Source organism: Rhamphochromis longiceps, linkage group LG7 (genome assembly GCF_057381845.1).
Source record: "Rhamphochromis longiceps isolate RC_006_pf linkage group LG7, R_longiceps_female_GT1.1, whole genome shotgun sequence".
Taxonomy (NCBI): Eukaryota; Metazoa; Chordata; class Actinopteri; order Cichliformes; family Cichlidae; genus Rhamphochromis; species Rhamphochromis longiceps.
In genome coordinates, this window is record NC_140563.1 from 45600161 (window position 1) to 45620530 (window position 20370).

Sequence of the window (20370 nt, forward strand, 5' to 3'; positions counted from 1 at the left end):
GAGTACACCTTTGCTGGTTCTGTGGAGAACAGCTGGTTTATTCTCCTGCCTTCTATCTCTCTGGTGTACCTCCTCAAGCGGCTGGCCAAGGCTGTGAGTCTTTGCTTGGCAGTTTCCAAGGCCTCAGGTATGGACAGCTTGCTGTATTTCTTAGGCACCTTATTTGTCGCACCTTTCTGCAACTCTGTTAGTTGGCTAACCTCCCTCCGTGCTACTTTGATCTTGCCCTCTAGCCTCCTTCTCCATGGAGGGTACTGCCCCTTGTGGCTGTTCAACTTGTAGCCAAGCATCTCACTGATCACTGCTGCCGTATTGTAGATCAGCTTGTTAGTGTCGGTAATCGTGGTTGTAGGTATTGCCCGTAGTGCTGCATTAACATCATCTAGCAGACCTTCTGAGGGTACTTCACGTAATCTTGGTAACCGGCTACGGGGGATCCAGGTTTCAAGCTTGGCCATGATCCTATTTTTCAGGTCAGTTCCTCTCGCACTCAACGATCCTTCTCCTATCGCACTTGGGGCTATGTACCCAATCTCGGGTGGGGGTGATGATATCTCCCCCCTGACCTGGCGTCCTGACTCCTCCTTGCCGTAGCATTTGTGTTGTACCTCGTCAATCTCTAGCTGTGAGAGCAGTCCCTTCTTTCGAATGTTGGAACACTGAGCTACTAGTTGTTTCGCCGTCATTGTGGATGTTGGGTATCGAAGAATCCATAGGTCCCTCATCCTATTCATGTAGCCCCTTCCGCCGGGGTTACTTGCGTAGTAGCATTCCAACAACGCCCTGTTTTCGTCCCTTGCCCACCGATGCCTTCTTGTTCCAGTAGCCCACTTTTCGTCAGGGTGCCCTGGTTCCTCAACACCTGACGCGGACCTTGTTGATCCGGGCGACGTCCGAGCCGGCATGCCTTCATATTTATCTGTCTCGCTCATGTCTGCGGTAGGCTTGCTTAGCATAGGGGGTCTAGCCTTAGGACCCTTACTGGATACAGACGCCCCAGGCAGGAATCGAACTTGCGATCCTCTGTTCCAAAGGCGTGTAGTTTAACCACTACGCTATCCAGCTGCTATATATATATATATATATATATATATATATATATATATATATATATATATACACACACACATATATATATATATATATATATATATACACACATATATATATATATACATACATACAGAGACAAATATAAATAAAATATACAAAGGGGATAAATAGAATAAATAGGAATAAAAAATAAAATTTATTATTATTTATTAACTTGAAGCTATCAAATAATAACCTGTAATTTTGACTTTCAGACGGCAAAAAAAAAAAGTGGCAGAAAGAGGCTTCCATAAAAGACAGGGTCATTTAAGTTGGGACTTAAAGGGGACTTTAGTCATTTGCAGTGCAAAAGATACTGGAAGGTTTTAGACTTCTATTTACAAATGGTCCTCAGCAAGATTAAAAGTGTCAGGGTGCATTAAAATGGAATGCAGTCAGCACATATTGAGAAAATCTCACTTTTTAAGACTCATCTTCACTCAGAAATACTCACACTAACTCCAACATAATAGTGTGGTGTGAGGCATTTTTACATTAGTTTAACAGATTACAACATGTTGTTGTTATTCCCTGATCAATGATTACTACAGTAACACTGCCTTAATAGTTCAGTGCAGACTAACTGGCAGACAATCTGATGGCTGTCAAAGAGCTTACAGGTTTTAGTTGAAGGAGATTTATCAATGACTCTATTACACTGATGACTGATTAGCATAACAGTTACGTTTACATAGTGTAAGAAGACAAGATAACGCATAGATGAGATGATAAGACTTAATGTGCTCTGCTGTGTGGTTTGATATTGTCTGTATGAATGAGGAAATTAAATAGTGTGTCTGACTGCTGGTTCAAGCGTGGGAGGTGAAAAGTCACAGAAAATCTCAGTTTGTTGAGGAAAGCCTGCCAATGAGCAAGTTACTTTCAGAGAGTCTGTTACTCTGGTAACTCACTCAGTTTAAGGTAACGCTCCTTATTGAGCTTTTACTGAACCCGTCCCCACAGCCTGCAGAAACCAACAAGCAGAACCTGTTATTTGTGATGGTTTTCATCAAATTGAATGTTGTAGTGCTGTAATAAATATTTTTTTGTTGTGAAACAAAATTATTTTGAAAATCACTCCAAATAGTGGAATAGTATGGGAGTACATTATTTAAAATATGATGCTGACATTGTAAGGCATTGTAAGGTACCTGAGATATTTTTAGCTGTAGTTCTTTAGCATATTTCTGAAACTTGACCTTTTTGTTCCGTACCTCTGCAGACAAGCTGGGCATCAGGAGCTGGCAGAGAGACTAGTGGAGATCCAGTATGAACTCACTGACCGGCTAACATTTTACCTTTGTGGACGAAGACCAGGTAAATGCAGTAAATCAGTCAACCACAGCTGCAGCTTTGCATTAGAGGAATGTATTCAATAGCTTTAAAATGGCTTTCAATCATTTTTATGCAAAAAAATGAGTTCAACAACACAAACTGTTAAAAAATAACTGAAAAAAAAAGTGTTTTCTGGAGTCCTATATTTAAAATATTTTGTGCAAACACAGTACTTAATATTTAAGTACTCGATACAAAATTGGAAAGATAAAACAAATGACAATAAGATTAAATCATATATGATTTAAAAAATAAAACAGATTACATACATATCACCAACTTTATAAATCACCACTTCCAACTTTGTGCTATCCTCACCACACTAGTGGGTCAGTCCCTGCCAAAAAAACCCCCAAGAACTTTTGATTGTGAAAATATTTGAAACGTTATCTCTTCATTGTTGTGCTACAGATCACAGAAATGGGCAACACTTCATCATTCCTCAGATGGCAGACAGGTAAATGTTAAAGCTTTTAATTTGAAAAACTTGATCTGGTAATGAGTTAATGTGAGTTTCCGTTGATATACGTTAACCATCTTATTTTCTTGTGCTGCATTGGATGGATAAGAAATAAGTAAGTTTCTCATTTTTGCCACGAGCCACTGTTCTTGTGAGTGTGGAGCCGTTTCCTGCAGGATAAATAAACTTTGTTAATTTCTCCATTTAAAGCAGCCTGGATTTGTCAGAGTTTGCAAAAGCTGCAAAGAAGAAGCTGCAGTCGGTAAGACGTTTTTACATGGGATTTGTTTCCCGTGACATTTACAGTGTAGCCTCTTCTTCATCTGCTGTTTATTCTTTAGGAAACAGAAGTGCTAATTCTGCTTACTTTGCCGTAGCTAAGCAACCATCAGTTTGAAGAGCTGGCCATGGATGTTTATGATGAAGTCGACAGAAGAGAAACGGATGCAGGTTGAATTACAAGAACTGTTTTAAAAAAAATAATTTTTTAAAAATCACACCGTCTATAAACCTCTTTTACATTTTATTTAAACATTATGTGCGTCTTGCTTTTTTCAGTGTGGCTGGCCACTCAGAACCACAGCACGCTGGTAACAGACACCACAGTTGTGCCTTTTCTGCCTGTCAATCCTGAGTACTCATCTACCAGAAACCAGGCAAGTGCTGTCACCTTATGTCCTCATGTTATAACTTCACTTCTTTGTGTGCGACTAGTAGATTTGGTAATTGGTTTGGTTTTAATCTATTTGCTTTCTCAGGGTCGTCAGAAATTGGCAAGGTTTAGTGCTCACGAATTTGCCACACTGGTCATCGATATTCTAACAGATGCTAAGCGACGGCAGTGGGGTAATTCCTGTGAAAGTCCCAAAGGTAGGACATGATTATTTTCCACTTGTAGCACATGTTAAATTCCCCTGCTAATCTGCTTTTGTTTTTTGGGCTATATTAAGTTTGTAAATGTCCTGCTTAGCATATGAACAGAAGAACATTTTCAAAAACCGCAAGCAGTGGGGGGGGAACCTAAATTTGTTGGCCTATAATAAGATGCAGAAAGTGTTTTCTTTGTAGTTCAATGTGGAGCGAAATATAGACAACGCTATGGTACACAGGCAACAATTAAAGTTTCAACCATGTGTGAAAAGGGGCTTAATAATGTCCTGCATGCTGCAACTCACAGAAAACTAAGAAAAATTGTAGGAGGTCACTATAAAGAATGCTGGGTGTTAGATTCAATCAATAAAAAGGGATTGAAACAGCTGCCCGTAGCCAGCACTGCTGTTTGATCCCTAGTCCTTTGATCTTTGGCTCTGCTTTCAGATAATGTGGAGCTGATCCTTCAGGGAATAGACGGTCACCACAACACCACAACAGAGGGCCAAGATAATGACCAGCCAGATTACGACAGTGTGGCATCAGATGAAGATCCGGTCCAAGAGGCAACATGTGGAGACAGCTGCAATGATGGAAGGACCAAGGTTAATGTCTCTTGAAGCCTGTTATTCCATTGCTTACTGTAGGCTTTACTTGTAATACAGATCAAATGAATCCCATCTTATGTCCGTATGCATGTTTCACTGCAGAGCTCAGAGTCTTCTGATCTGTCTGATGGACCAATCACAGTGCAAGAATTTATGGAGGTGAAGAGCGCCCTCACTGCATCAGAAGCCAAAATACAACAGCTTCTGAAAGTCAACTGTCACCTTAGTGAAGAGCTACGTTTGATGCAGAGCAAGGTTAGTTAAGACGCAAAAGTCGAGGTCACTTTATGTATCACATTGTCTCTGGTGTTTCTTGTTCTGGTTATAAATTGCATAATAATGTTGCTATTTAAACATAACATCCTGAAATTGTGTTTAACATGTAATGTTAGTATAACCCAACTCAGGGTTTATAGATGAGATGTATCACTGTCTTTACCCTAAAATGCTTTCTTAACTCTACACAGTCTTAAATGGTTTGTGTGTGTGTGTATGTATAGATAGAATCATACATTATTCAAAATGAAAAACAAAAGAAATGCTGGGTTTTTTTGTTTTGTTTTTTATTTTGTCTTCAAGACTGAGGTAACTGTAAATTTTGTAAATTTGAGCTTTGTGACTTGGCATGTTATCATAGCAGCCATCAGAACATGGGTACACCGTGGTCATAAAGTCATGGACATGGTTAACAACGATACTCAGGTAGCTATGGTGTTTAAATGATGGTCATTTGGTACTAAAGGGTCTGAAGTGTGCAGAGAAAATAGCTCCCACAACATTTCACCACCACCACCTGCCTGAACAGTTGTTCTTCGAATCGTTCATACCAAATTCTGACCCTATCATCCAAATGTCACAGCAGAAATTGAGACTCATCACAGGTCACAGGTCAATTTTCTCTTGTCCAGTTTAGGTGAGCCTGTGCAAGTTACCTGCTCTAAGCTCACAGGAGTTATGTATGGTGTGGTCTTCTGCTGCTGTAGCCCATCTGCGTCAAGATTCCACCTGTTGTTCTTCTTCTGCACACGCTGGTTATAATAAGTGGTTCTTTGAGTTAATGTTGACTTCCTGTTAGGCTGGCTGATTAGATATTTTGTGTTAATAAGCAGTTAGATGTAACTGAAAATCATTTAAGGAAGTCATGCTGTTGTTTTTTTGTGAACAGAGAAAATGGCTACAATGTGTCTGGATGCATTAAGATTCCTGTGACAAGGATAGCAGATTTCAAATTGCAAAGCAGTATTTTATGTTATAGATGTTTGTGATGTAAACTCAAATCCTATGTCAGATCTTAAAAGGCAACCCACAGAGGACATTTTGCTCCATAGCATAAATCTGCAATGATTATTTAGGAACCACCTAAATGCAGAAAAATAACTGGAGTTAGCTTTTTCCATTACACAAATGTCAGCAAGTTAGGTTCCTGACTTGTAGACCCACAACCCACAACTGTCTAATTTATACTATTTATTTCAGGCATGCCACATCACTCACTTCCTCATATCTTGGTATTTTGAAAGTCCCTCTTTTCCCCGGTGGGGAAACATGCACATTTTTACAGTTCTACGTGCTTTTGGGAAATAATCGTGTTTACTATTCCCTTCCCTTCTCTCTGGTAGAAAAGTAGCAGAGCCGAACAAAAAGCCTGTGGATGTAGAGACTGAAGTGCAACAAAATCAGTCAACAAAGGCTTTTTTTTTTTTTGTTGTTGTTGTTGTTAGAGAAAATATATACATTCAAGTTCTTACAATACTGATGATAATAGGGAAAAACTGTTTCTCTATAACTGCATTTTCTAATGTAATTTGTGTTATATGTTACATCAGTCATTGTTGCACTCAGAAACATAAACTAAAGCAAAGGACAAAATTGTAGACAACCCAGTTTTTGTGCGGTCTGTACCCCTTGTGCTTCATCAGAATCCCAGGTTTATTTTATTGATGCCTCTCAACTTTACCTTGGGTATGTCTCATAGTTTTAAATATTGACTTGATGTGCTTACTTTTGCATAGTAATACCTACTTTTTGTTTCTTGAAGCTGTTGTTTTTTCAGAGTGTAAGCACTGTTTGTGTAAATAAGGGCAACCCCCTCTGTGGCACTTTATCAGGGGGTGTTGCACTTCAAGATCTGTGGTGTTTTTTTTTTTGTTTTTTTTCTTGTTTGTTTGTTTTTTCAACATACATTGTCAGCATTTCATTTGTCAAGGAAGCAAGCCTTTTGTTGTTTGAAGGACCTTGAGCAGAAACAAGAACAAAACAGAGATGAAGATAAGTTGAACCTTATCCGAATAGCTTCCCACCTGGAGGCCTAGCTGTAATCTACTCTATTATTGGTGCCGCGCCCGGCTTTTGTGTGGAGATCAGCTCACAGTTAAGAGTCAAATTGAAAGATGTTTTTGTTCTCTACAGCTGAATTCCCTGCAGACTGAAAACACAACACTGCGATGGCAAACCCCCAGCGGACAGCAACAACCCCAGGGCCTCTTTGGTCGACAGCAACCTCGCGGAGGCCGCGCCAGGTCCATGTATGAGACGGGCTCTACTCCAAGGCAGTACCCCCACCGAGTTGACACAGCTCGGCATGACGATGGAGTCATTTTACAACCCTTCCCTACCAATGTAAGCACAGGAGTACCACTGTTTTCATTCTTAATTTACCAAAGTGGTGATGCCTGGCTTGGGGCTGGTGTTGTTGTTTTTTTTTATATTCATTCATTCATTCATTCATTCATTGCATCTCAATAGAGTATGCTCAACTTGGTTTGACCCCTTTCTAGATTGGTAGGGGTCCTTTGGGGACGGCTGCTTCCTCCCTTCCTACCTTCCCCTCTTCCCTCTCCTGGTCGTGGGATGAGAGATCTCGAAGGGTTAAGTACTGAAAATTCCCGCGGCTCAGAGGCAGCCCCAGGGGACGGTGAAAACTGTCCTCTTTGACCCCACAGTCTTCTCTCCTGACCTGTGTCTATAAACTGCCTTTTCTCAGCATCTCCTGCCTGCATGCATGCACTGCAGTGCCTCTGCTACAGTTCAGTTTCTGAGCACCCCAGCTTCTCATTGTCAAAAGTGCTGACATGTTGCATCAGAGATGGCTGCTTGAATAATCCGACAGCTGAATCCAGTATATGTGAAAGATGTATAACGGATCACCACATTGTGCTTTTTAGGGATAACTTTCTGATAAAACAGAGGACAGTTGACATCTTCGCGTCTACTAATCGCATCCTGGGCAGTGCAGCTGTGCTCCGCCACATGAACTGATTGTATCGTTTCTGCCTTTTTTTTCTCTTCACAGTGAGATGTCTTAATAATAATGAGATCACAGGTTTGATTTTAGAATTGCATGTTTCTAATTTCTGTGCGGCCACATTTGCTGCTGTGATAACTTATCTAACTAATCACATACAGTATATACTGTGTTTGATTGACTGTTGTCCTCTGACATTCCTACAGGGCTGTAGTCTGGAAGGACAGAGTACAGTGCTGGAGAATGACTATGACACTACACCCAATCACTCTGAAATGGAGGAGAGTGGGTAAGATCTTCTTCTGTTAACTGTTGATTTTAAAGACTAAAACACCATTTTCTCTGTATAGGTTTAAAATGAAGGCCACTTTGATCACAAATACAGGGAGTGCAGAATTATTAGGCAAGTTGTATTTTTGAGGACTAATTTTATTATTGAACAACAACCATGTTCTCAATGAACCCAAAAAACTCATTAATATCAAAGCTAAATGTTTTTGGAAGTAGATTTTAGTTTGTTTTTAGTTTGAGCTATTTTAGGGGGATATCTGTGTGTGCAGGTGACTATTACTGTGCATAATTATTAGGCAACTTAACAAAAAACAAATATATACCCATTTCAATTATTTATTTTTACCAGTGAAACCAATATAACATCTCCACATCCACAAATATACATTTCTGACATTCAAAAACAAAACAAAAACAAATCAGCGACCAATATAGCCACCTTTCTTTGCAAGGACACTCAAAAGCCTGCCATCCATGGATTCTGTCAGTGTTTTGATCTGTTCACCGTCAACATTGCGTGCAGCAGCAACCACAGCCTCCCAGACACTGTTCAGAGAGGTGTACTGTTTTCCCTCCTTGCAAATCTCACATTTGATGATGGACCACAGGTTCTCAATGGGGTTCAGATCAGGTGAACAAGGAGGCCATGTCATTAGTTTTTCTTCTTTTATACCCTTTCTTGCCAGCCACGCTGTGGAGTACTTGGACGCGTGTGATGGAGCATTGTCCTGCATGAAAATCATGTTTTTCTTGAAGGATGCAGACTTCTTCCTGTACCACTGCTTGAAGAAGATGTCTTCCAGAAACTGGCAGTAGGACTGGGAGTTGAGCTTGACTCCATCCTCAACCCGAAAAGGCCCCACAAGCTCATCTTTGATGATACCAGCCCAAACCAGTACTCCACCTCCACCTTGCTGGCGTCTGAGTCGGACTGGAGCTCTCTGCCCTTTACCAATCCAGCCACGGGCCCATCCATCTGGCCCATCAAGACTCACTCTCATTTCATCAGTCCATAAAACCTTAGAAAAACCAGTCTTGAGATATTTCTTGGCCCAGTCTTGACGTTTCAGCTTGTGTGTCTTGTTCAGTGGTGGTCGTCTTTCAGCCTTTCATACCTTGGCCATGTCTCTGAGTATTGCACACCTTGTGCTTTTGGGCACTCCAGGGATGTTGCAGCTCTGAAATATGGCCAAACTGGTGGCAAGTGGCATCTTGGCAGCTGCACGCTTGACTTTTCTCAGTTCATGGGCAGTTATTTTGCGCCTTGGTTTTTCCACACGCTTCTTGCGACCCTGTTGACTATTTTGAATGAAACGCTTGATTGTTCGATGATCACGCTTCAGAAGCTTTGCAATTTTGAGACTGCTGCATTCCTCTGCAAGATATCTCACTATTTTTGACTTTTCTGAGCCTGTCAAGTCCTTCTTTTGACCCATTTTGCCAAAGGAAAGGACGTTGCCTAATAATTATGCACACCTGATATAGGGTGTTGATGTCATTAGACCACACCCCTTCTCATTACAGAGATGCACATCACCTAATATGCTTAATTGGTAGTAGGCTTTCAAGCCTATACAGCTTGGAGTAAGACAACATGCATGAAGAGGATGATGTGGACAAAATACTCATTTGCCTAATAATTCTGCACTCCCTGTATAAAACATCAAAGAAGCCCCTTTGCAAGATTTGCTTACTCTCTCCTGAAAGAAGTGCACGCATCACATTTTTTTAATATACCAACTGTTCAAAGCAAGCACGGTGGCACAGTGGTTAGCACTGTTGCCGCACAGCAAGAAGGTCCTGAGTTCAATTCCACCATCAGGCCGGGGTCTTTCTGTGTGGAGTTTGCATGTTCTCCCCATGTTTGCGTGGGTTCCCTCCGGGTACTCCGGCTTCCTCCCACCGTCCAAAGACATGCAGCTTGTGGGGATAGGTTAATTGGATAATCCAAATTGCCACTAGGTGTGAATGTGCGAATGAATGTGAGTGCGACTGGTTGTCTGTCCCTGTGTGTTGGCCCTGCGACAGACTGGCGACCTGTCCAGGGTGTACCCTGCCTCTCGCCCTATGAAAGCTGGGATAGGCTCCAGCGCCCCCCGCGACCCTGAAAAGGATAAGCGGAAGCGAATGGATGGATGGATGTTCAAAGCAAAAGGAACAAGTTATGGAAAAAAAAAAGTATAAGCCTTTCCCCCTGTTTCTTGTCTCGAGACATGACAGTATTGATGGAGCCAAAGCTTACAAAGTTAAAGGTCACAGGAATGGAGAACGGGAAGCCAGATGTGGATTAGTTTTGACAGGTGTTTAGGAAAAAAAACGGCTTTGAGCCATTCAGCCTGCCTGCACGGTTCAATGAAATAATATACAGTTCCCAAAAATATTTTGACATATAAACCAAATTCTAACATTTATGAATTTAGATAAGATTAACCTTATTTTAAAGAAAAAATAGGAGTGAATCTAATTAAGTAAGGGTATACTACTTGTTAAGAAATGTTCTAGTCTCTTGAGAGGCAGCTGAGGACCGCCACAACAGCGACCCGGTCAGCCTGCCCAATGGAAAATGGGAGATTAGGAGCAACTGAACTTTCAAAATAAGAGCAAGGGGATTTTCCACTAATAAAGCCACTGCATTATTCCCACCAATTATGAAAAAATGGCATTAAATTGCAGGATGTGTAGTACCAGTCAAAAGCTTCACCGTTCAAGCGAAGTCTGTCGGGAAACACTGCACCCACCTACTGGCTTCACTACAGATCAGTTATTTAGAATATTGTCCTCTGTAATTTATCGTCCTTTAGCTTTTAGAAGCCTGACCCTGACTTTAGCCTGAAGTCAACCAGTTTCTGTAAAAAGCTGTTTCTTTCAAAGTAGAGTTTTTCTTTTATCCAAACTCCACCCAACAGGTACTTTTGAGGTCAACTCTCTGTGTGATACTTTTTGTTTTCATCTTGATTTCATTATCCTCTTCAAAAGATCCACCTTTGTTGTATAATTCATTGTTTGGTGGGTTCTTTAAGTAACACTCTTGTAAGAAGATCAGTTGTCAGTTCTCTGTTTTTATTTGTAGCAGCCCTCTTGCTGCCTCTGAAGCAGCCCACCAGCAGGAGGAGGGCGAGGAGGATGCCACCCTGCCTTGCACAGAGGACGTCATCTGTAAGACGGAGCAGATCACTAAGAACATCCAGGAGCTTCTGAGAGCTGCCCAGGAGACCAAACATGAAAGGTATTGAGCAGTTATATGAATAACATGTAATGTGATATTTATACAAAATGAGCCAAGTTATATTTCAAAAACATCTGAAATTTCTAGCTATTCAAAATAAAATCTTTTCACCCGATGCACTGTGAACCTCAGTTTTTCCACCGTCTGGCTCAGATTCCGTGCTTGTATTTCTGTCATTCTGCCTGATATGTTTAAGAGCTGACTTTGCCCAGGTGCTTTTAGGTCAGTGGTTTTTTTTAAAAGTTGTGTATAGGGCCTTGGCCTGGATGATGCCAGCTTGCATCCTAAGGAACTAAAAGTCTCCTTATTTTCACCTGAGTTGCAGAGTGAATACAGTTACTCACATATTGGTGATAACCAAGCAGCACTCTGATTTCCAGCCCTGTTTAGGATCCCTCTGTGTGAGTCTAAGGAGTGTGGGTCTTAGGTCTGTCAATGCACCTAACAGGAAACAAACAGCACATGATCTTATTTTCCCCTGTGGTTTGCCAAGTCCACAGTAGTTACTTGTTTATTAATAATATCTTTATTATTTTTACTGTAGGTTTTTTTTTTTTTTTTTTTTTAAACTGTTCCACACTGCTACCCGTTTTCCTTTTTGTAGGTTATTGCTTACATTGTCCCCCTTTTTCTTTTGTGTAAATATCTTGAGATTAACAATGTTTCCCATCTAGCTCCAGGGATATGAGCAGCTACATGGTTAAATGCTGCTGAACTTCCGTGTCGCTTCTAGAAACACTAGCTGGTACTAAAATAATAGTTCATATTTTATTAATGAACTAGAGCCATTGTCTCTCTGGGATGGGAAGTTGTAAATAAGAACGGTGGAAAGTATAACGCACAACAGCCGTGTGAACCAGCACGATTCTGCTCGACTAAACTGGCATACAACCTCTCAACTGAAGCAGTGTGTAAACAAACAAGGACAGGCTGCTGGTGCTAGCATGTTAGCACTGCCTACGTTAGTCATGTGGGTGCACAACAATCAGACTGTATATGTGTGTACACATTTGAGTGACATAAAAAAATTTGATTCGATTATTGAAAAATGCGTTTCATTCAAATGGCTTTAAAAGATAAATTACATACATCGACTGTTTCGGTCTGTTCACATTTTTAAGACGTGCTGCTGATCAAGGCAGCAGATTTTAAAATGGTGTTAAATAAATGTCCTTCGTGGTGTGGCCCTGCCCAGAAATGCCATTCACTGCTTTCATAGAACAGAAAGGTGCCAAGTATTGTTTTTAAATGATCGCTTATTCTTTATTTATTTACTGTACAACTTTGAAAACAGTTGAATGAAATCCTAAATAGCCAAACACTATTACACCCCGTTGCTCTTTTTGATCGTTTTGAGAAAGGTTTGTGGAAAAAAATTTCACCCATTCATCCTTCTTGTCTCCTCCTACTGCAGCTTTCTGCCTTGCTCTGAAAAAATCTGCATGGCTGTGACAGAGATGGCTGCCCTGTTTCCCAAGGTAAGATGAGCAGCTCAGTGTCCAATGGAACAATTTGCTTTGTCTGACAACAGCTGAAGGCAGTTGTTTCCACACATGAACTCCTGAAAATGTCAGGAGAATAAGGTTGGGACATTGTCAGAAGCGGCACTTTATCACACGTAGCACGCAACAGGATATAATCTTTATTAAGCCAAATACTCTTTGAGGGTGTTGCTTGAGTGAAACTCGCTATATTCTCACATCAGACGGACTTTGTAATAGAGACCCAACAGAGTAAAGAGTGCTTAATGTCTGATCGAACCAGATCTGACATTTTGTTCTCATAGCTTGGCTGGATGTGTGAAAGCAGCTTAAAATTATTTGTCCAGATAGGTGGCACCTGCTTGTTACATAGCTTGTATTGGATCTTGTTTTACCATCTCAATATTTACCTTGTTGTAGTCTCATAGAAATCCAGTGCCTGCCTAGCACATAAAGTGATTACGAACGCTTTCATGTCCTCGCCTTATCAAATCTCCTTCCCTCCTCCCTTCAGAGGCCGTCCTCAGAGACAGTGCGAGGGTCTCTGTGTCTGCTGACTTCAAGCGCTAGCCGGCTCCACAGAGAGTGCCAGAAGGCTGCAGAACACAACCTCAGCCCGTCAGACATCCAGCTGGTCACTCAGCAGGTCATTCAGTGCGCCTATGACATAGCCAAAGCTGCCAAACAACTTGTTACTGTGACAACCAAAGAAAACAACAACTAATTAAACTCCAAAGACACTCCCAATGCGCCAAACATACAGCATATAAATGATGTTAATCAATGGTTTCCCTTCCCCCCCCCATATTAATCAGTGTAAGCTTTTGTGTACATTCCTAGAGGTGGAGAAAAAATATAACATGCAAAATCATAGCTCAATCAAAAGCTTTATTTATTTTGTTTTTATACCATGGTAATAAAAAGTGTGTATATATACGGGGGGGGGGGGAATACTTGTTCTTTACCTCACAGATTGAATCTATTCAGTTTCCAGAAGTGCAGTGTTGCCTGTGTATATAAAAGCAATTAGAACAAACAGTTTTGCATTATCCGTTTCCTTCTAGAGGACACCATCAGTCATTAGCTGTGCTCACTGAGGTCCGCTTTCTGGTACTCATAGACGATCATGTCTTACCTAGCAGCAATGATCAGAACAGATGAGCTACTCCAATCACAATGTTTGTTTTTCTTTAAGAGGCAGTTACAGTGTTCATTGTTCTTGAATCATTGTGGTGTTGCTTGCTTAAAGTTCAATTGTTTGTTCAGTAAGCCAACTGTGATTATAAAAGCAGCTTCAGTGTATCGAGCACCGTGTGAGTGTCCAGACTTTCAGCCCATCCAGCAACTCCAGCAGTTTCAGTCCATCTGCGGGTTGAAACAATGTTTATAAGTAAAGTATCAATAGTTTTTTGGGGTTTTTTCTTTTTCTTTTTGAGTTATAATGTTACAGCCATACTTAAGATGGTGTGTGTGTGTGAGGGTGTGTGTGTGTGTGAGGGTGTGTGTGTGTGTGAGGGTGTGTGTGTGTGTGAGGGTGTGTGTGTGTGTGTGTGTGTGAGAGCGCGTGTGTGTGTGTGTGTGTGTGTGTGTGTGTGTGTGTGAGAGCGCGCGTGTGTGAGAGCGCGCGTGTGTGTGTGTGTGTGTGAGAGCGTGTGTGTGTGTGTGTGTGTGTGTGAGAGCGTGTGTGTGTGTGTGAGAGCGTGTGTGTGTGTGTGTGTGTGTGAGCGTGTGTGTGTGAGCGTGTGTGAGCGTTGGCCTCAGTGGCCTGCGTGAAATCCATTTTGAATCAATTTTACTAGCGTTATGCAAATATGTGAGATGTATGTATCCATGTAATTCTTTATCAGAATAATCCAAATGCTATTCTATTTATAAACTGTATGTCATACCTCTAAGAAAATATCAATGTTTATTTTCATAAGCTTTGGTTTAACACGATGCTCGGCGCAGGCTAACGTTTTTGTTCTGAGGTCTGGGACGTCTCAGCCGGCAGTTAGTTATAGGAAACGTGTGGTCTGTTTATTTTAGTGTGGTGTTTTAACTCCAGTATTTTAGACGCTTCATGTGGTCGAGTATGTACCGCCTATGGCTTAGAGCCAATGATAATGTAATTGTACCCTCAGTTCTAGAATAGTTGTTGTAGAACACGGGTCTAATGTGACACTCACTGTGAGCCAGATGTGTTTGAACCAGGGGTGGAAGGAAAACTGGAATACGCTGCACGACAAGTGGACGGCAGGGTTGTGCTCTTATTGCAGGGTCCTTACTGTGCAATTTAAAGTGTAATGTAATTGGTGCTAGATAAAGAAAAAAGCAGATTAATTTATCACTGCTCAATTTCCTTAAAGAGGACTACCTGTTAGAATGCGTTAAAGAAAATCTAAAGCGCCTGTTTAACTGTAACCACAGCAGTATGAACATGCACGTTCATTTCTATCTAAAACTGCTTTCTTAGGTGGCTGGGTGAGGATTAAAAAGACATTTAGAAGTATCCTTAAAACGTCTTCAGTGCACATGAGTATACTGTTCACTTCTGGTTAGTTGCTTAAGTCTTCTTAGGTGTGTTTTTGACAGAATATTAAACTATTTGTCTAAGTCTGCATACTGGTTTTTTGTTTTGTTTTTTTTGTTTTAACAGTACGTGTCCGTTTTTCTACATTATAAAGAACTGAAACCCATCAGCAAAACTGTTCTCTGGTCTTACACTTTAAGAAATAAATGCATAATTAAAGAAGCGCTGACGGCTCATTATCCAGACTCATTTCCAGAAAATGTGCCAGTTTTAGTAAGGACTGTAAAAGTGGGGAATGTTATTCCATTAAACTGTTATTTAATGGGATACTAAATATTTTAAAAAAAAAGTTTTCGTATTACTTAGTGTAGCTTGGCAGGCCACGAATGATATCAGTGTTAGAAATAAAGCCTTAAAACGTATAAAAAATACTGTTAAAAGCTTGAATTTTTTTGCCTTCCTGGACTCAATTGGACCCTTTGGTGGGCTGGTCTGGCCTCTGTACCCTATGTTTTACACCTTTGTCTTAAAGGAAGGCTAGGTTTTACTGAATAGCATGGTCTGATCTTACCTGGTCTGGTAGTAGAGCATTATGTAAAGGTGGTTACAGCAAACCTACGAAGGCTGTCTTTTAGAAAATAAATACCACTGCCATTCATCTCCTAAAAACCAGCCATAGTACCTCTGTGAACAAAATGTAACGCAAAGCAATTTAAGTAGCATATAAATACTTTTTAGACTGCCATTTTTTTTAAAAGCACATAAACTACTGACTTTATAATGTTATAATGCACGTATTCAGTTACTTCCACCCTGGAGTCAAAACCGTCATTTAACTCCCTGTAACTTGGAGCCTGCCCTATCTGTGGTTCAAATCAATCCCTGCCTTAGGTATAATAAAGTCATTCATACCTCATCTTTTCTCCTCGTCTTATTTGTGTGTGTGTTGTGGACATACCGCGTGTTTTCACCAGGCTCATGAATTATTTCCCACCTGTTGGTGAAGAGCGAAAGTGGCCGGTTGCGCTTCCCCACCCATCATAAGAACATAGTTCCGGGTTTTTCTCAGCCGAGAGCTGCTCGCTGCCGTTGCTCTTCTCCAAGCTCGCCAAGCTCATAAGGAAGGATCATGTCGCTTTTAATGGAAAATCAGTTCTGTGAACTGCCCCCTGACAAGGCGATCGACACGAAGACATTCCTGGACACAGTCTCTCATATCCCTGCGTTTTTTGGTGAGTGCAACTCCATCTGAAGTCATACAAAAACACGTAAGGTGACTTTGCGAGTTCCCTCGCGTCGCTACGGTGTCAGCCTTCGTACTTGGCTGAATTTTTTTTTTTTTTTTTAATTTTACGTCGTCTGACCACCTGAGCTTGGTTTTCACGTCGGGACGTGGTTATTTCACTTCAGAAATTGAGGTGTCGGGTCACGGGGACCATGTCAACCAGCTGCGGCCGTTTGGCCTATAGAGAAACTCTTTGTTGACTCTGTGAACAGAGCACACATTGCCCTCATTGTGACTTAACTGAAACTGTGCATTCACGGCATTTTTTTTTTTTTTTTTTTTTTTTTTTTTTTTAGCTCTCTCTTTGTAAACAGCTGATTGGCATTCATCCCCTCCTCTGAGCCGGGGACATGTCAACTCATTCATATTTTATTGGCCCTGCTCTCAAATGTCTCATTTCTTTTCCAGACTGCTTAGGATCAAAAGTGTTTTCAATCATCAAATCAGACATTAACGGCAATATAACGGTAAGATGCAGGCGGGCATATCTATTTGTGTTACTGTAAGCGATTTAAATTAGAGATAGGTTCAGCTCCGACATGCAAACTGAACTCAAATGTGCATTTTCAGAAAATTAGAGCGGTATATGTCACTAATCCCGCAAAGTACACCACCCTGGAGGACATTGTGGTGGCAGAGCGAGAGGCTCATGGAGCAGAGTGGCCTAAAATTGGAGCAACGTTAGCTCTGATGTGGCTGAAGAGGTAAGGACCTCCTGAACTCAAAGTTGTGTCATACTGTCTGTTCAACTTTCGTCTAGTGAAATGAAAGCCTTTATGTACTCCGTTTCTCCTGCAGGGGTCTCCGTTTCATCCAGATTCTGCTCCAGAGTTTGGCAGACGGGGACAGAGATGAGAACAACCCCAACCTCATTCGGGTTAATATCACAAAAGCCTATGAGCAGGCACTGAAGCGATACCACGGCTGGATTGTTCAAAAGATTTTTAATGTGAGTAACATGTGGAAGAAATTCATTGTTTCTTGTTGTGACACAACACAGACCACCCCAACCGCACCCAGACTGATAAGAATCGAGAACTGGTTTCAGATTGTGCAGTCCACTGCAATCGCCTCATGCTGGCGTGTTTTTCTCTACACTGCATAAAAATGCTTTCAGATTCATTACAACTGCGTTTCACTTTGAAGCGTTGTAACCTTAGGTGCCTCACCTTATGAGGCTGCACAGCATTTTTGTCTCTTGAGCCCATCCCTATGTTGTAGTCCCACATTTTGCAAGTGTCCCAAATCTTGTCGCCAGCACGACATCAAGAGGGAAAAATTGCAGTTAAGCTGTGGAGGTGATGGAACCTACCACAAAAAAAAGGAAATGCAGTTGGGGAAACTACGTCTAACAGAGGATGTTAGCAACTATGAGAATATGGCTGAAGTCTCATGTAACATTTTTAACTTATTGGTATAAGAAGGGATGTCAAATTCAGTCTACATTGTGGGCCACATACAGCCCTTTGTGATTTACATGCTTAATCCATGAGATGTTTTGATATGAGGGAAAAGAAGAACAATTTCAATAGGAAGTCTCAATTTTTCTACGTGATGGAGAATTGCTGCTGTAGTACATGACAGACGTCTGTCAGCATGACACCCTGGGCTCAAATTTTAATAAATAAATGTGTAGAATTACAGAAAAAGTTCAGTTAGCTCATTGCCCAGACTGCTCTGTAATTATAAACCTGAGAATCGACAGAAAATTACCTTGTTTTGTTTTTATTGTAGACCCACAGTAAAATCATACATTTCCATAGTAGATAGTGTAACCTTCTGTCATTTCATTGTATCTATTACTTAATTACTTTTGCATAACATGAATGGCCATGGTAGAGGTCTTTATCATTAGGAAAATCTGTCAAACTGAGTTAAAGTTTAAAATCCACGCCCTCATTTACATTTCCAAAGCCGTCCAATGTGCCCTTGTTCACAAGCGGTCTCTAAACTGGGTGGGATCGTACGTATGTTTTAACAAAATGCCTCAGTTTTTTAAATGATAAAGAATTGAAAAATCCGTCTGCAAAGCTTTTGGGGCGTACACTGAAAGAAATAAATGCATAATTTTAAAAAAAGCACTGACAGGTGGTGAATTGGACTTTGCACTGCAATTTAAAAAAACAAAAAAAACAACTTTAGGTAATTTCTGACCTCCATGCCTTATGTTTGACACCCCTGGTATAGGTGATACAGTAGAAGTACAGGGAACACAGAAGTATACAAATATTAGATCAACTTTCCACTTCCTCTAACCTCCTTTGGCTTTTTATTGCATGTACTTTGCAAGGTAGTTAAGAAAGTGGCATTCAAATAAAATACAGCTGTTGCCAAACCCGTAACCTACAAACCTTTGAGTGTTTATTTAGTTTGGCAATGTCAAAATGTGTGTAATGTGTCCCACACAAACACTCTTTGCCCCACAAGTTGTTGTTACACTGTGGTCACCTTACTTGCAGCCCCCCCCTCCATGCTGTTCTGACATTGTGTGGCGATTCAGATAAAATGGGTGCATGGGTCTATTCTTCTACACAGAAAATTGATTAGGGATCAATAAAGGATAAACAATGAGACTCATAAGCAGGCTCAATAATGGCATTTGTGCCAACATAATCTTATCAATATTGTCTCCTGAGCTGATAAGGCTTTTGGTCCTGGGTTGATAGATTACATCAAAAGACAATCCACAGCAAAGCACTTTCATTACATGCTATATAATGTTGCATACATACACCCATCTTCATAGTTTTCATTAAAATCCATTTAACCTTTCAGTAAAACCAGCTTCTCCATCTTTTTTCGTTTTTGTTTCATAGGCTGCGTTACTTGCAGCTCCCTACAGATCAAACTTTCTGAAGGCTCTGTCGAAAGGAGAGGAAGTGAAAGAGGAGGACTGTCTGGCAAACATGCGTCAGTTCCTGGTTAATTACACAGCCACTATAGATGCCATCTACGAGATGTACACAAATCTAAATGCCGAGCTGGACTACACCGTTTGATGTCCCGGCACATGGCTGGACCGGACGCGCAGGAGTATCCTGCATCACTCTCAGGTTTCACAGACGTCCAGTTGTTTTTATTAGGACTGGGTTTTTTTTGTTTTTTTTTTTGTTTTTTTTGTGTGTCCCTTCTTGGGTGGTATTTATTACTTTGATGATGCAGTAATCATTACTAGCACTGTGAATTTGCTCTCAAGATGATGCCTTAATAAAATGCAGTTTAAAGTCTTTTTTTTGTTTGTTGTTGTTATTTTATTTCAACTTACTACTGCAGCTTTTTATTTTAATTTTTGGGTGGGTTACTCCTTTAACAGACTTCTTCACCTTTAACTTTAGTTCCCGTCCATGTCTTACATTCAAATGTTCTCCACCTCCATCCATGAGCCTGGGAAATTATGTTTTACCATCCCATATTATTAGGTTTTTAAATTTAGGGATTTCAGAGTGCCTTGGTGTCACTGAACGAATGTTTTGAAAATATTAAATATAATAGAATATTAAATATATATATTCTCATCTATAAGTTCAACTGTAAAGAAAAGCTAGTAGAAGTTTTTTTTTTCTTTTTAAATCCCTCTAAGGGCTTGGAGTTTGTGCTGTTATTGTTCAGCAGTAGGGTGTGACATGTGTAAGCTTTGTTTGCATTGTTGTGTTACCTGTTGTGTGAACCTGTAGTTCTAATTACGTGTCAACTGCTTTAAAACTTTTTTTTTTTTGTCTGAAGCTGTTTTTCATTATGTCATACAGCCAAGTCATGTTCATGTGTTGACTCATTTATTCATCAGAGGCGTGTTTTCTAACTGAATACTTTATATGGTGTTTGTTTTAGAAGAATCATCTGTGATCATATTTCTTAAAACTGACTCAAAATTAAATTCAGTTCAAGAATCTTACACTAGGTGGCGATATCTGCTTGCTTTCCCCCATCTCCTTCTTGAGCGTGGCTGTGTACAACTACAGCAAGCAA

The 20370-nt window shown here is 40.6% G+C and overlaps 2 protein-coding genes across 3 annotated transcripts in view; both read left to right on the top strand.

Moving 5' to 3' along the window:
• Positions 1 to 16033, top strand: part of git2b (G protein-coupled receptor kinase interacting ArfGAP 2b) — a 24951-nt gene extending 8918 nt beyond the window's left edge. Inside the window, exons 7-20 of one of the 2 annotated variants that reach the window (XM_085413878.1) lie at positions 2315 to 2409; positions 2839 to 2884; positions 3098 to 3149; positions 3265 to 3337; positions 3446 to 3543; positions 3646 to 3757; positions 4205 to 4362; positions 4468 to 4620; positions 6775 to 6984; positions 7143 to 7232; positions 7816 to 7898; positions 10971 to 11126; positions 12541 to 12604; positions 13122 to 16033. In XM_085413878.1, coding sequence (XP_085270004.1) covers positions 2315 to 2409; positions 2839 to 2884; positions 3098 to 3149; positions 3265 to 3337; positions 3446 to 3543; positions 3646 to 3757; positions 4205 to 4362; positions 4468 to 4620; positions 6775 to 6984; positions 7143 to 7232; positions 7816 to 7898; positions 10971 to 11126; positions 12541 to 12604; positions 13122 to 13331 — 1600 coding nt within the window. In that variant the 3' untranslated portion in view covers positions 13332 to 16033. The remainder of the gene's footprint in view (positions 1 to 2314; positions 2410 to 2838; positions 2885 to 3097; positions 3150 to 3264; positions 3338 to 3445; positions 3544 to 3645; positions 3758 to 4204; positions 4363 to 4467; positions 4621 to 6774; positions 6985 to 7142; positions 7233 to 7815; positions 7899 to 10970; positions 11127 to 12540; positions 12605 to 13121) is intronic. The other variant, XM_085413879.1, reaches the window with a different exon arrangement.
• A 107-nt stretch (positions 16034 to 16140) lies between these two features.
• Positions 16141 to 20141, top strand: LOC146666070 (glycolipid transfer protein-like). The gene is made up of 5 exons (XM_085413880.1): positions 16141 to 16351; positions 16813 to 16871; positions 16975 to 17108; positions 17203 to 17353; positions 19221 to 20141. Exons 1-5 carry the CDS (start codon positions 16249 to 16251, stop codon positions 19401 to 19403), a joined length of 630 nt encoding a protein of 209 aa, XP_085270006.1. The 5' UTR covers positions 16141 to 16248; the 3' UTR covers positions 19404 to 20141.
• The last annotated feature ends 229 nt before the right edge of the window (positions 20142 to 20370 follow it).

Coding starts and splice junctions, on each gene's coding strand:
- LOC146666070 (XM_085413880.1), top strand. CDS start 16,249: ATGTCGCTTTTAATGGAAAATCAGTTCTGTGAACTGCCCCCTGACAAG. Junction 16,352..16,812: donor TCATATCCCTGCGTTTTTTG/GTGAGTGCAACT, acceptor TTTCTTTTCCAG/ACTGCTTAGGATCAAAAGTG. Junction 16,872..16,974: donor ACATTAACGGCAATATAACG/GTAAGATGCAGG, acceptor GTGCATTTTCAG/AAAATTAGAGCGGTATATGT.